Source organism: Pseudophryne corroboree, chromosome 2 (genome assembly GCF_028390025.1).
Source record: "Pseudophryne corroboree isolate aPseCor3 chromosome 2, aPseCor3.hap2, whole genome shotgun sequence".
NCBI lineage: Eukaryota > Metazoa > Chordata > Amphibia > Anura > Myobatrachidae > Pseudophryne > Pseudophryne corroboree.
The window spans coordinates 426812929-426827720 of record NC_086445.1 but is presented as its reverse complement, the minus strand read 5'-3'; the positions used below and the strand labels follow the sequence as shown (position 1 = coordinate 426827720).

The 14792-nt window shown below is 46.4% G+C and overlaps 1 protein-coding gene across 6 annotated transcripts in view; it reads left to right on the top strand.

The window, feature by feature from the left end:
• Positions 1-14792, top strand: part of SENP7 (SUMO specific peptidase 7) — a 183985-nt gene that overhangs the window by 50013 nt on the left and 119180 nt on the right. For 5 of the 6 annotated variants that reach the window (XM_063953579.1, XM_063953582.1, XM_063953583.1 and 2 more), the window contains 2 exons: positions 1367-1515; positions 2700-3072. In XM_063953579.1, coding sequence (XP_063809649.1) covers positions 1367-1515; positions 2700-3072 — 522 coding nt within the window. The remainder of the gene's footprint in view (positions 1-1366; positions 1516-2699; positions 3073-14792) is intronic. The other variant, XM_063953581.1, reaches the window with a different exon arrangement.

Sequence of the window (14792 nt, the reverse complement as noted above, 5' to 3'; positions counted from 1 at the left end):
CACTGCGAAAATGTTTGTAAGAAAATTGATAACTACTTTGGAGACTGAGGAAGACAGGAATTACCTCTCCTCAGCTTTAGTAAGATTAGGCCCAGATTTATCAAGCACTAGAGAGTGATAAATTGCATGGTAATAAAGTATCAACCCACCAGCTCCTACCTGTCCTATTACAGGCTGTGTTTGAAAATTTACAGTAGGCGCTGATTGGTTGGTACTTTATCACTGTGCAAATTATCAATGTCCGAGGCTTGATAAATCTGGGCATTCGTTTTACAGTAAGGAAGCTTGTTCAAGCCATAGTAGACAAGGGGGCTTATGTAATAGCCTGTGAGCTGCGTGACCTGTGGAAATTGTGTTGTATATTTAAAGCGGCAATTATTCCTGTTTTTTTTTTTTTTTAATGATTGTCGGTCTAAAAATATGGGCAGACTCGTCTGAATTTTCGCAGAGTGCGCAGCTCCTGAGATATTACACCTCAATGCCTTTGTTGTGCCTTAATGTGACAGTATTGGTATCCTACAAGAGAAGGAAAAATGCAGGTGCACACTCTAAGCACCAAGAATACTGTCAAAATAATTTTGATGAACTCTTAACAATTAACATGGAGTATAAGTGAAGATCTTAGTACAAATTTGGCCAAATATGTGGGCCCATCCACCTTTGTGTCCTTAACATCCCTAATACTAATGCAGGGCATACACAAGCAGATAAAATGCTTGTCGGACCGACAGGCATTTTATCTACCACTGCAGATATCACTGACATACACTGAGATCTCTCAGTGTATTAGCCATGATATGTGCAACGCGCCCAAGTGGAGGAGACATTTCCCCGTTTGTTCCCATGTGAAAGAACAGGGAAACTGTCTATCACTCGGCCGTGGCAAGGCACACACTGCCCAATGTGGATGTGTCCAAATCGTACGGACATGCCTAGCATAAAACACCAAAGGCCAAATGTTTGGTAAAAACTTCTCTTACACTCTATGTTAATTGTAAGAGTTTATCAAAATTATTTTGACTGTGTTCTTGCTGCTTTAGAGTGTACATTGGCGTTTTTCTTTCTTCTGTATGGTACTAGAAGCCTCAGCATGGTAGCACCTTTTATTATGTTTGAAAATAGGGTGTGCAGTCCAGTCGATGGGTATATTTACTAAAATTACTTTTCTCCAAGTCCAAAACCTGAGTGTTTTTTTTCAGTCCATGCAACTGGATAAACATAGTATTTGTACTACATTCAGTGACCTCAGAAAATGGAATACTTAATGTAATAAAGAAACCAGAAAAGTAAACAGAATTTACGTTTAATCCAAGTTTAAGTACTGCATTTGTTTGCCTCAATGTTTCACATTTTTATTTTAATACAGCAGAACAAACACAAGAGAAACCATTTAGTAAAGTGTGCCGAGATGTTAGCAATACAAGTACTTCCTCACATAAAGACGTTAACTTGGGACCAAGAAAAAGCAGTAGTCTCGAACGGGGAAGTCCTGATTCAGTGAAAGTATCGGAGCCGGTATGTGTGTGTCGTCTTTTGTCTGCTTTTAAGATTTAAGCAATTTGCAAGATTTTTTTTTCCATAAACCGTTAAATACTGGACAGTGTGCAATTTTCCTATATAGCACTATGCCATACTAAGTAAACTTGCTAGGATTATATTTGCTGCTATTTATTTATTATAAGATATCTTGAAATCTAACTTGGAGGATATAACCTGTGCGCTTAAAATATTTGATTTTTATTAAAATAAAAAATAAAAAACACTGTTGAGGTTGCAGAGTTCACTGTTTAAAAAAAATAAAAATCTAATTTCTCATTTGAGATAAAAAAGAAACCAATAATAAGAATGTGTATGCTTGCGCGGTGATTTTAGACACAGCAGTGTTTTGACTCATGCACTAGTTCACTCACGCAAAATGATACAGATGTGTCCTCATACATCTTTGCTGCAGTCACGCCAAACAGCCCATCAGAGCACCTGGTACGTACGGCTAGTAGAGTCATTAACATGCGGCTGCCAACCATTCGTGAGCACTTCGAAATGAGAGTTTTAAAGAGACCCTGGAACATTTATCCGACTTGAGTCATCCATCTTAGAAGCTTTTTAATAATTTACTATTTCAAAAAAGATATAGAACATTGATGACACGTACGGGGCTATTGCGTGATTGTTTTTTCCCGTCTGCTGTACGCATGTTGAATACTGAGAGTACCTTTTTAGCTAGTGTTTTAGTGTTGATATTGTAAATATGCTTGCTTTATTCTGTGACTTGCTGTCTGTCTGTACTGGTGTACAAAGACATTCCATCTGTCAAATTAGTTCTGTTTTTGCTGATAATAAATACAAACTGTGTGGTTGTGTAAGTGAGGATTGGGCTACATGTAACATTGGTAGTGTTGTGATGGGAGGAATGGAGTGGAGGCAGCAGAAGACCAGGATCTAGGTAGTCAAAACCATAGTTTCTCCGTCTATGGCCAGTCAGCATCCTGAATGTGGAAATGTCATATAACACTAGGTAAGAGCGTGTGTTCTGCAAAGGGACATAAACTTTATGTGCTAGATGTGTAGTGTATCATGAATATTTAATACCCAGTACAAGGAATTTGCACAGTAATGTGCTACTTGTCACTGATTGTTTTCCTTTACAGAGGAATGTTCACGTAGATGGGGTTTCTTATTTTATTCATTTTAATTTCCAGAAAACTCCTATAAAGAATAACATTGGGTCACCAAATATCCGTGAGCAGACCTACTGCTGCAAAAGAGCCGAATACCAGAATAAGAAGACCTTAATTTCACCGTCAAAAGTTCCTGTACAAACTCCTCCAAGCTACCTGCTGTCGTCCTCCTCTGAACCTAGCTCAGATGGTCCTTTGGATTCACCAGACGCTACAATCTCTTCAAGAGGTTGCGTGAATGAGACTAATGAACAAAATAAAAAATCTCTCCGTGGTGGTTGTTCAGTAGCTCTGCCAGCAGCTAGTTTCCTGTCTAGATCCCACACCAACAGGCTGAGCAAAAGAAAAATGCACCAAAAAAGTACCAGTAGAGAAAATATCGTGGTGGAGCCAAGTAAGTTTATCCATAAGCCTGTGAATTTGTGTAGTATGCTGCTTCAGAATGTAGTAAGCAGCTCAATGTGAATAAAATGCTAGGAAATAAATAATATGAGCGCTAAAGTATGTAAGGTTTTTTTTCTGTAAAGTGCTGTTTGTGCTGGGACTTGTAGTACGGTGGGGAGGACATACAACATATAACATATATGGGAAAATTCAATAGGAATAAATAAGCAGCAGAGTGAAAGAAGAGTTAAAAAAATAATAATAAGAAGAAAAGTAAAAAGTAAAATAATAAACACATTAAAGCGCAAAGGCATATGTTTACAGCTTTTTAAAATATGTTTTTTTGTGGTGGGAGGTAGAGATTTATACATCCATTACGTGCCCTTCTGGGTTATTTCGGTAAGCTGACCCTATCTTACCCTAGAATCCAGCTGGCGGTGTTTGCTTGTACCGCTGTAGAGGTGTTGGTGAGCTCCGGGATCTTGGCGGTGGCTGACTGGTGACGACAGACGCTAAGGGGCTTGATCTGTCCACATCTGTAATTTGAGATCTCTCCGCTTATCTGAAGAAAGCGTATCTCGGGCAGTGTAGGAGTCCGGAGCCCGATCTGTAGCAGCTTCCAAGATCCATGAGCTCACCCGCACCTCTGCAGCGGTACAAGCAAACACAGCCAGCGCGATTCTAGAGTAAGATAGGGTCAGCTTACCAAAATAACCCAGATGAGCACGTAATGGACGTATAAATCTCTACCTCCCACCGCAATTTTTTTTTTTAAATGCAGTAAACCTTTGCTTTTGCTCTTTAATTTCTCTAGCATCCATAAGGGATATTGGGGAGCCTTAGTACGATGGGGTATAGACGGGGTCCAAAAATCAAAAAGATTTTTGCACACTTTCCCATTTGCTCCTGAAGGTGGGAAATTCTGGGAAGAACCCCCGGGAGTTGACGTTTCAGTCTCTCGACTGTCAAAAAAGGCGGTGCTGCCTGCCCCGGTCTCCTTTACCATAAAGGATGCTGGGGACAGAAAAATAGAGACTACACTAAAGTCTATCTACACAGCAGCGGGTGTATCGCAAAGGCCGGTCATAGCGGGTTGCTGGATGACCCATGCCATTCACACGCGGGCTTCTCAAATTCAGGAGGGGCTCTCCGGGGATATGCCTCTGGTCACTACGGTGACTCTCCTGAAGCACATTCAGGACACTGCACGCGTCCTGTGTGACTTGCTCAAGGAGATGGCAATATTAATGCTAGGACTTCTGCCATGGCAGTGTTGGTGCGCGGGGCCTTGTGGTTGCATAAGTGGATAGCGGATACAGAATCCAAGCGCAGTGTGGAATCTCTCCCTTTTTCTGGGGAATGGCTCTTTGGAGTTGAGTTGGATACGTGGATTTCCAAAGTCACTGCAGGAAAATCCATGTTTTTCCCCTCTGGGGCCACGCCGGCTAGGCGTTCCTACCCGGGGCCGTCTGTTCAGTCCTTTCGGTCTAACGGATTTCGATCTAGGACCAGAGGTGCCTCCAATGCGGCTAGAGGCACCAGAGGTGAGACAAGAAGACCTGCAAACACCGGTTCTCAAAAACAGAGCACCAGTTCTGCTTCTACTAAGTCCTCAGCATGACTGTGCCCACCGACCCCGAGGGGATCTCGAGGTGGGAGCTTGACTGCATCACTTCAGCTGCGTCTGGGAGGTTTCCTGCCAGGATACCTGGGTCAAGGACCTCATTTCTCTGTGCTACAAGCTGGAGTTCGACAGTGCTCCTCCCCAACGATTTTTCAAATCAAGCTTACCAACTCTGGAGGATACGCATCTTACGTTGCAACAGGCCATCCAAAAGTTGGTTCAGTCCTACGTCATTGTTCCAGTACCAATACCACAACAAGGAAAGGGTTATTACTCTAACCTGTGTGTGGTACCGAAGCCGGACAGTTCAGTAAGACCCAGTTTGAATCTAAAGTCCTTGAACCCTTACCTAAAGGTTTTCAAGTTCAAAATGGAATCCTTGCGAGCAGCGATTGCGGGCCTGGAAGAACAGGAATTCATGGTTTCCTTGGATATCAAGGACGCCTACCTTCATATTCCAATTTGGCCACCTCATCAGGCTTACCTGAGGTTTGCCCTACTGGACCATCACTACCAGTTCCAGGCACTGCCCTTCGGCCTGTCCACAGCTCCGAGGGTATTCACAAATGTAATGGCAGAGATGTTCCGGGTCCAGGGGGTCAATGTTGTCCCTTACCTGGACGATCTCCTGATAAAAGCAAGATCCAGGGAGCTGTTCTTGCTCCATATCAACCGCACTATCCAACTTCTGTCACACCATGGGTAGATTCTCAATTTACGGAAGTTCTACCTGGAGCCAGCTCAGCGGCTCCTGTTCCTGGGGATGTTACTGGATACTGTGGCCCATGGAGTGTTTCTCCCGGAGGACAAAACGAGAACACTTCAGGAGATGGTCCGCATGGTGCGCCAACCTGCTCGAGTATCCATCCATCTTTTGCATAAGATTGTTGGGGTAGATGGTTGCTTCATTCAAGGCGATACAATATGGGAGGTTCCATGCCAGAACATTTTGATTGGATCTCCTGAGCAAGTGGTCCGGATCCCATCTACAGATGCACCAGATAATACGGCTGTCACCTCAGGCCTGAATTTCCCTCCTGTGGTGGCTGCAGTCCTCCAATCTCCTGGACGGCCGGAGTTTCAGGATTGGATCCTCCTCACGACGGATGCGAGTCTGAGAGGATGGGGAGCTGTCACCCAAGGGGCTCAGTTCCAGGGCAGGTGGTCAGCCCACGAAGCCCTCCTTGCGATCAACATTCTTCGGGCGATCTACAATGCTCTGCTTCAGGCCTCTCCCCTGCACAATGTTGATCGCAAGGAGGGCTTCGTGGGCTGACCACCTGCCCTGGAACTGAGCCCCTTGGGTGAAAGCTCCCCATCCTCTCAGACTCGCATCCGTCGTGAGGAGGATCCAATCCTGAAACTCCGGCCGTCCAGGAGATTGGAGGACTACAGCCACCACAGGAGGGAAATTCTGGCCTGAGGTGACAGCCGTATTATCTGTGACAGCTGTATTATCACGATCCAAGAACGGTCGGACAACGCCACAGCAGTGGCATACATCAATCGTCAAGGAGGGACAAAAAGCAGAGCCTGCATGCGGGAGGTGTGAAAGATACTCTGGGTGGAAAGAAATGCAAGAGCAATGTCAGAAATCTTCATTCTGGGAGTAGACAACTGGGAAGTGAACTTCCTGAGTCGTCACGATCTCCACCCGGGGGAGTGGGGGCTCCACCATCAGGTGTTTTAGCAGATCATCAACCGGTGGGGCTGCCCACAAATAGACATGATGGCTTCTCGACTCAACAAGAAGCTTCACTGGTATTGCTCATGAACCAGGGACCCTCAGGCGAGGCTGGTCTACCTGTTTCCTCCGATTCCGTTGCTCCCAAGGGTGCTCAATCGAATCAGAAATCAGGGAGTCCAGGTAATTCTGATTTCCCCGGATTGGCCTCGGAGGGCGTGGTACGCGGATCTTCTTGATATGTCCGTCGAAGTCCCTTGGCATCTACTACTGAGAAGAGATCATCTTCAACAAGGCTGTTCGTCTACCCGGATTTAAGGTGACTTCGTTTGACGGCATGGAGGTAGAGCGGAACATCCTAGCTCACAAGGGCCTTTTCAAGAAGGTTATTGCTACCATGGTTCAGGCCCGGAAACCTGTGACGTCAAAACACTATCATCATATCTGGAGAAGATATGTCTCTTGGTGCGAGGAACGCACGTATCCGCCTGCAGAGTTCCACTTGGAATGTTTCTTACGTTTCCTGCAGGTTGGTGTGGATAAGGGCTTACTTCTGTGTTCCGTTAAGGTCCAGATTTCAGCTCTCCCAATTTTCTTTCAGAAGAAATTGGCAGTGTTGCCAGAAGTTCAGACCTTCTTGCATGGGGTGCTCCACATAGAACTTCATTTTGTGCCGCCTACAGCACCCTGGGATTTGAATGTAGTGTTGGAATTTCTGCAGTCCTCCTGGTTTGAACCTCTGAATACGGCAGAAGACAAGTACCTCACATGGAAGGCGGTGATGTTACTGGCCCTGGCTTCTGCTAGACGTGTCTCAGAATTGGGGACCTTATCATGTAAAAGTCCCTACTTGGTCTTTTACGAGGACAGAGCGGAGTTCAGGACTAGGCAGCAGTTCCTGCCGAAGGTTGTCTCTGCGTTCCACTTGAATCAGCCTATTGTGCTTCTGTCCAGTTCTGGCACTTCTGCTCCTCCGGAGGCATTGGATGCGAGCCTTGAAGATCTATGTCAAGCGTACGGCTCGGATCAGAAAGACTGATTCCTTGTTCATGCTCTATGATGCGCAGAAAAAGGGTTGCCCTGCTTCTAAGCTGTCCATTGCTCGTTGGCTTAGGCTTACAATCCAACAGGCCTATGTGTCGGCAGCCATACCTGTTCCTAGGTCTCTGAAGGCCCACTCTACAAGATCGGTGGGCTCTTCTTGGGCGGCTGTCCGTGGGGTTTCTGCCTTGCAACTATGCCGAGCGGCTACCTGGTCAGGGAAGAACACTTGTTAAGTTCTACACATTTGATACCCTGGCCAAAGACGATACCCAGTTTGGGCAGGCGGTCCGTTCTGGAAGCTTTGGGACGTCCCCATCGTACTAAAGGGGTCATTCCGACTTGATCGCTCGCTAGCTAGTTTTAGCAGCTGTGCAAACGCTATGCCACCGCCCACTGGTGAGTGTATTTTAGCTTAGCAGAAGTGCGAACGCATGTGCAAGCGAGCTCTGCAAAAACAGTTTGTGCAGTTTGAGTAGCTCTGAACCTACTCAGCGCTTGCAATCACTTTAGCCTATTCGTGTCCGGATTTGACGTCATACACCCGCCCAGCGAACACCCAACCACGCCTGCGTTTTTGCAAACACTCCCTGAAAACGGTCAGTTGACACGCAGAAACGCCCCCTTCCTGTCAATCTTCTTGCGGCCGCCAGTGCGACTGAAAACTTCGCTAGAACCTGTGCACAACCACAACAGGCTTTGTACCCGTACATTGTGCGTGCGCATTGCGGAGCATACGCATGCGCAGAAATGCAGATTTTTAGCCTGATCACTGCACTGCGAACAACGGCAGCTAGCGATCAACTTGGAATGACCCTCTAAGGGGTATATTCAATTGCGGTCGAATTCCGGCGTGAATTCGACAGTTTTTGAATTCGACACAATTCGACAGGCGAAACCCCCCAGCCGGGACCCGAATTCGACATATTCAATAAATAACGGATTCGACAGTCCCCCTGTCGAAAAACGGACCAATTGACGAATAGTGGGCGGCCTGGATTCGACTTCATGGACGTCACAAAAGTGTTCAATAAATCCTGAAAAAAATTGCGTGGGGTCCCCCCCTCCTAAGCATAACCAGCCTCGGGCTCTTTAAGCCGGTCCTGGTTGTAAAAATACGGGGAAAAAATTGACTGTGGTTCCCCCATATTTAAACAACCAGCACCGGGCTAGGGACCAATATAAAAGTGTCCCCCGGCTGTGGCATTATCTCTCTGACTAGTGGAGTCCGGTGCTGGTGTTAAAAATATGGGGGACCCCTACGTCTTTTGTCCCCCGTATTTTTTGCACCAGGCGCAGAGCCCGGTGCTGGTTGTTAAAATATGGGGGAACCTCTGTCAATTTTTTCCCCGTATTTTTACAACCAGGACCGGCTCAAAGAGCCCGAGGCTGGTTATGCGCAATTTTTTTCAGGATTTTTTACACTTTCAACACCCCTTCCATTAAAAACATGCACTGATCTCTCCATATTATTGTAGTCAGTAACAAAATATATATTCTTTTAAAAAATCGATTAAATAATACTTGTGGCTCATAAATAGACAAACCAAGTAGATAATCCCTTCAAATATAAATAGACATGCTATTAGCAATCAAAAAAGCACCAAAAAATACATGTTTTGAAATTTTTTTATTAGATCACGACAGAAAAATGAGGCGGAATGAAATTGACGAAATGACTGTCGAAAAGCACTGTTGTCGAATCGACATTCTTCAATTGAATATACTTTTGTCGAAAAGCCGCATTTTTAACATTGCAGACATGTCGAATTGCAAAAAGTCGAAAATGAAACGGCAGGTTTTTTGTCGAAAAGTACTGTATTGAATTGTCAAATCAAATTCGACAGGTTTTTTGTGTCGAAAATGACCCGTTTTTCGACAATTTCGTCAATTCGACCGCAATTGAATATACCCCTAAGTCTCCCCAATATCCCTTATGGATGCTAGAGAAAATAGGATTTTAATTACCTACCGGTAAATCCTTTTCTCGTAGTCCATAAGGGATATTGGGCGCCTGCCTCAGTGTGTTGACTTTTCTGCAGGTTCTCTTTTATATGGTTACCTGTTCAGCTGTTGCTGTTGTTGTTACCGACTGTTGCTGGTTGTTGTATGTTAGTGGTGTGCTGGTGTATAAATCTCACCACTCATTGTTATGTTCCTTCTCATATATGTCCTTTCTCTTTCGGGCAATGTTTTACCTATAACTGCCTGTGGGAGGGGGCATAGAGGGCACACCCAATCAAGAAATTTAAAGTGCATCGGCTCCTTTGGACCCTGTTTATACCAGGGACGTGCAGTCAGGGGAGGCAGGGGAGGCAGTGCCTCCCCTGTCATTAATGAGTAAAATAATACAAAGAAGATACTTATGACACATAAGTATCTTCTTTATTATTTTACTCATCATTAAAGCAGTTTGGGAGGCACCGATCGTGGTGCCTCCCGCACCTATTGTTAAAAGATATGGGGGCGGGTGCGGGTGAGGCCTAACAATGGGCAGGAAAAGCCCATTGAAATTGTATGGGAAAGCGGCACCATTAGAGGTGCCGCTTTCCTACAGGGACGTGCTTTCAACCTATGAAAGCACGTCCCCTGTCAGTGAGGCCACAGTGATTGGCCAGCGGATCCGTCACTGGATCCGCTGTCAATCACTGTGTGGGCCTCGGTGGCGGCGGAGATGCGGGCGGCGGAGGTGCGGGATGCGGCGGGCCGGGCGCCGGAGGTGCTGGCGGCGGTGATGCGGACGATGGTAGCGGCGGCGGGACCCGGCGTTACATACAGTTCAGCAGAGTTTGGCAGCGGAAGCGGTACCCATTTCAAAAATGGCGCCTCAGCGTCATTTTTGAAATTCAAGATGGTCGCCGCGAGCCAATCATGGCTCGCCGCGTCATTGCCCCGCCCCCTCCGCTGACTTATATAAGTCAGCGCGAGGCAGCGGCTGTCAGTCCGACGGCGGAGGAGGAGCTGAGAAGAGCTCCTGAAGACCGAAGACGCCGGAAGTCCTGGATGGGCGGCGGCTATGCAAAAGAGCTTAGCAGCCGCCGCCCACCAGGTGGAGATGCTGGAAGTCCTGGGAAGGCGGCGGCCATGCAAAAGAGCTTACAGGCCGCCGCCTCCCAGGTGAAGACGCCGGAGGAAGACGCCAGAAGCCCTGGGGAGGTGGCGCCCCCCCAGGTGAAGACGCCAGAAGCCCTGGGAAGACGGCGGCCACGCAAAAGAGCTTAAAGGCCGCCGCCCCCAGGTGAAGACCCTGTTTAATAAAGTTTTTTTTTAAAGTATATGTTGTGTTTTTTTTTAAAATATTTTCTTTACAGGTGGACTACGGGTGCCAGCGGGCCCTTTATGTCCGGGCATGCTGGCACTTGTGGTTCTCCAAGTGCCAGCTTGCTGGGGCAGGCTTGCTGGGACCTGTAGGTCACCTGTAAAGAACAATATTACTATTCTTTACAGGTGGACTGCAGGTGCCAGCAGGCCATTTATGTCCGGGCATGCTGGCACTTGTGGTTCTCCAAGTGCCAGCATGCTGGGGCAGGCTTGCTGGGACCTGTAGGCCACCTGTAAAGAACAGAGCATACAATGAACCCCGCACCCACCGCCACCAGGGGTGCGGGGCATAGCACTGGGCTAGTAGTTGCAGTGCCTCCCCAGCCCCTGACCTCACCGCACGTCACTGGTTTATACCCCATCGTACTAAGTCTCCCCAATATCACTTATGGACTACGAGAAAAGGATTTACTGGTAAGTAATTAAAATCCTATTTTTTTTAAATTATTTTTCTTTTCTTCTTCTTCTTCTTCTTCTTATTTTTTAACTCCCTACTTTTTTTTTCCCCAATAAATGTTTATTGATTTATAAAAGAATAATAGAATAAAGAAGACAGCGTACATTGGTTAACTGGTAATGTAGGAAAATACAATCCAATAGGTAAAAGCAGTGACAGTTAAGCATAGTCGTTATGGCCATTTATAAATAAACTCAGTGTCCAGGAAAATATCTCACAACCTAAATCGAACCAGGCCTCTCTAAATAAACTGTCTAAGCAAAGCATTTCTTAACACTAAAACATACAAAGAAAAAAAGAAGGGACAGAAAAGAGAACAGGGTGGAAGAAAGAGAATCAGAGAAAGGGAAGGGAGGGTAAAGACAGTGTGGACTTTCCCAGGTCCGGTCGGATCAAGGAGCTTAAATATCAACACCTAGCTCCAAATAACAATAAGGCAGTTAGAAATCGGAAATAGAGGCCATTGTGAAGGGCCCAAATTAGAGCACTAATGTCGGGTATGCTTGTGAGGACTTAAATTCCAACCAAGGGTACCAAATAGTCGTGAATCTCCGATGAGTCTCCGGTGTCACCTGCAATTCTTCTATAGACATATACCAGTCCACTCTGGCAACCCATTCCCTCATAGTAGGAGGTTCAATAGATCGCCAGCGAACCGGAATAACCGCTTTGGCTGCGCTATTGAGAAACTTTAGTAAAGAGTTTTTGTAGGTCGTCAGGGGCCATATAACACAGTTGAGAAGCCATAAGGCAGGCTCAGAGGGAACCTCCGAACCCACTATCAATTTTGAGATAACAATGACTTTCTCCCAAAAGGGACGAAGTATGGAGCAGTCCCACCAGACATGCATCGGGGAGCCCGTTTCATTGTTACATCTCCAGCACGTGTCTGGTACATCAGGAAACATTTTAGCCAGTGTTAGGGGGCACCTGTACCACCGAGATAGAACTTTGAAATGTGTTTCAAGGACTGAATAACTTGAGGAACTTACAAAGGTGGTTTGGAAACTTTTCTCCCAGTCTTCCTCTGATAAATCTATCTGTATGTCATGACCCCAGTCCCTGGTATACTTAGGGAGATCTGGAAATTTGTTCACAATCAGAAATCTATAACATTGTGAGAGGAAGTGCAACAGGCGAGATGGGTCTGAGCACAAATTCTCAAAAATCGTTAATGGTCTAGTCAGGCTTGGGCGGACATTACTCCCCAGGGCAAAGTGTTTCAGTTGAAGGTATCTCCAAAGGCCGGAGATTCAACTTTAATTGCATCGAAGGGAAGGGGATTATCTCTCCACGCTCCACCAGCTGGCCAGCACGCGTCACCCCCACTAGTTTCCAGGAATCAAACCCCCGTCCTGAGACTGCCGGCGGGAAATCTGGGTTATAGAACAGTGGGGTCAGAGGAGAGTATTTGGAGGAAATATACGGGAGAGCCCTAAGTCTATTCCAGCGTGAAAGTGTGGGGCCAATGGTAGGATGGTCTATATGTGGTATCTTTGAGCGCCAAGGGTAGTAAGCAATGGGGGCAGGTAACACTGTTCCCTCGATATGGACCCATTGTTTTGTGTCATGTGGGCGTGACCATTCCAAAATTCTATGGAGAACAATAGCATCATAATACAGTGTAAAATGCGGTTGCTGAAGACCGCCCTTATGTTTAGGGCGAAAAAGTATGGCATGTTGAAAACGAGGCCTTTTGCCTTCCCAAACAAAATCCCTAACTAAATTGTGTAGATCTCTGAACCAAGTTTTGGGAATGGAAACTGGGAGCGCCTGGAGGAGATAGAGAACTCTCGGCAAAACGTTCATTTTAATAACACTGAGCCTCTCCAACCAGGATAGTCTCCTGTTACCCCAGTCCCGGAACTCGGAGCGAAGTGAGGCGAGTAATTTTTTAAAATTTTCATCAAAAAGGCGTGATAAATCTTTATGTAAAGTGACCCCCAGGTATTTAAAGCTAGAGGGGTGCCAATGGAAGGGGAAAGATTGTTTAAGGCCGTCAAGAGCTCGGGAGGGCACAGATACAGTCACTGCCACTGACTTAGAGAGGTTGATCTTAAAATTTGACAGGGAGCCATATCTATCTAATTCGGACATCAGGTTAGGAACAGATACCACCGGGTTTGATATAACAGCTAGCAGGTCATCTGCGAACAGCGCGAGTTTTTATTCTCTGCCCCCCACCGTGAGTCCCGAAATGTTCGGATTTAGCCTAATAGATCCTGCCAAGGCTTCCATACAAAGGACGAAGATTAGGGGCGAAAGAGGACACCTTTGTCTAGTACCGTTCCTAATCAGAACTGGGCGGGACAGGTCCCCATTAATTTTGATCCTTGCGGTTGGAAAATTATATAGTGCCAGAATGCGGCCCAAGCTTACAGGCCCCAACCCCAAGTGTCGCAGGACCCCCTCCATAAATATCCAGTCAACTCTATCGAAGGCCTTCTCTGCATCAGTAGAGAGCACCCACCACTATTGGGTCATGGCTATGCGAAGCTAAATGCATCAAATCGATGATTTTGGTCGTATTGTCACGAGCTTCCCTCCCAGGTATGAAACCCACTTTGTCTGAATGCACAATATTGGGGAGTAGTAGCTTCAATCTGTTTGCTATAAGTTTAGCAAACAGCTTGATGTCTGTGTTAAGGAGTGATATCGGGCGGTAACTGGCACATTGAGCCGGGTCTTTCCCTTCTTTTGGTATAACCGTGATGAAGGCCTCTAGTGATTGAGGGGAAAAACCGCGATTGTCGGAAACCTCATTGAACGTCATAAGCATCTTAGGCAAAAGAGTCTTTAAAAAGCTTATAATAAGAGATGGTATAGCCTTCGGGACCCGGACTCTTCCCAGAAGGAGCCTCCTTAAGAGCTTGTTCCAATTCCGGGAGAGAGAACGGGGAGTCTAGCCAGGCGCCATCGCCGTCCGATATTCTAGGGAGCCCCGCATCACAGAGGTATCTCTCCACCAAATCCCGGGTTGTCGATAATGACCCTGGGGTTCTAGATTCCTGAAGATTATATAATTTGGAATAATAAGAGTGGAATGCCTCAGCAATGTCCTTTGTGAGGGTGCGGCGGGTCCCCGCCGCATTCTGTATCGACTGGATAAACAGAGTGGCCCTCTGCGCGCGGAGCGCCCTAGCCAGAAGCTTCCCCGGTTTGTTACCCCATTGAAAAAAGCGATTTCTACAAAGCCTATAATCCCTCTTGATGTCCGCAAACAACAAGGTATTGAGAGCTGCTCTCGTCTTGGTCAGAGCAGTCAGCACCGGTGAAGATGGGCCCGCCTTGTGTATTGTCTCTAAGTCCCTCAGCCGCTGAAGTAAAGCAGTTTTTTCCCCCAGCCTTTCTTTTTTCAGCATTGAACCTAGCTGGATAAGCTTCCCCCGCAGAACACACTTGTGAGCTTCCCACACCGTGACTCGGGAGACATCTAGCGTCTCATTCGTTATAAAATAATTCTCCATTGTCTCGAGTAGCTGGGGTTGGAACCTCGTGTCCATTAAAATTTGTTCGTTTAACCGCCAAGTACATTGTTTGGAGTGTGGATAGGACGTCTCCAGAGTCAGGGAGATAGGAGCATGATCCGACCAGGTAATTAAT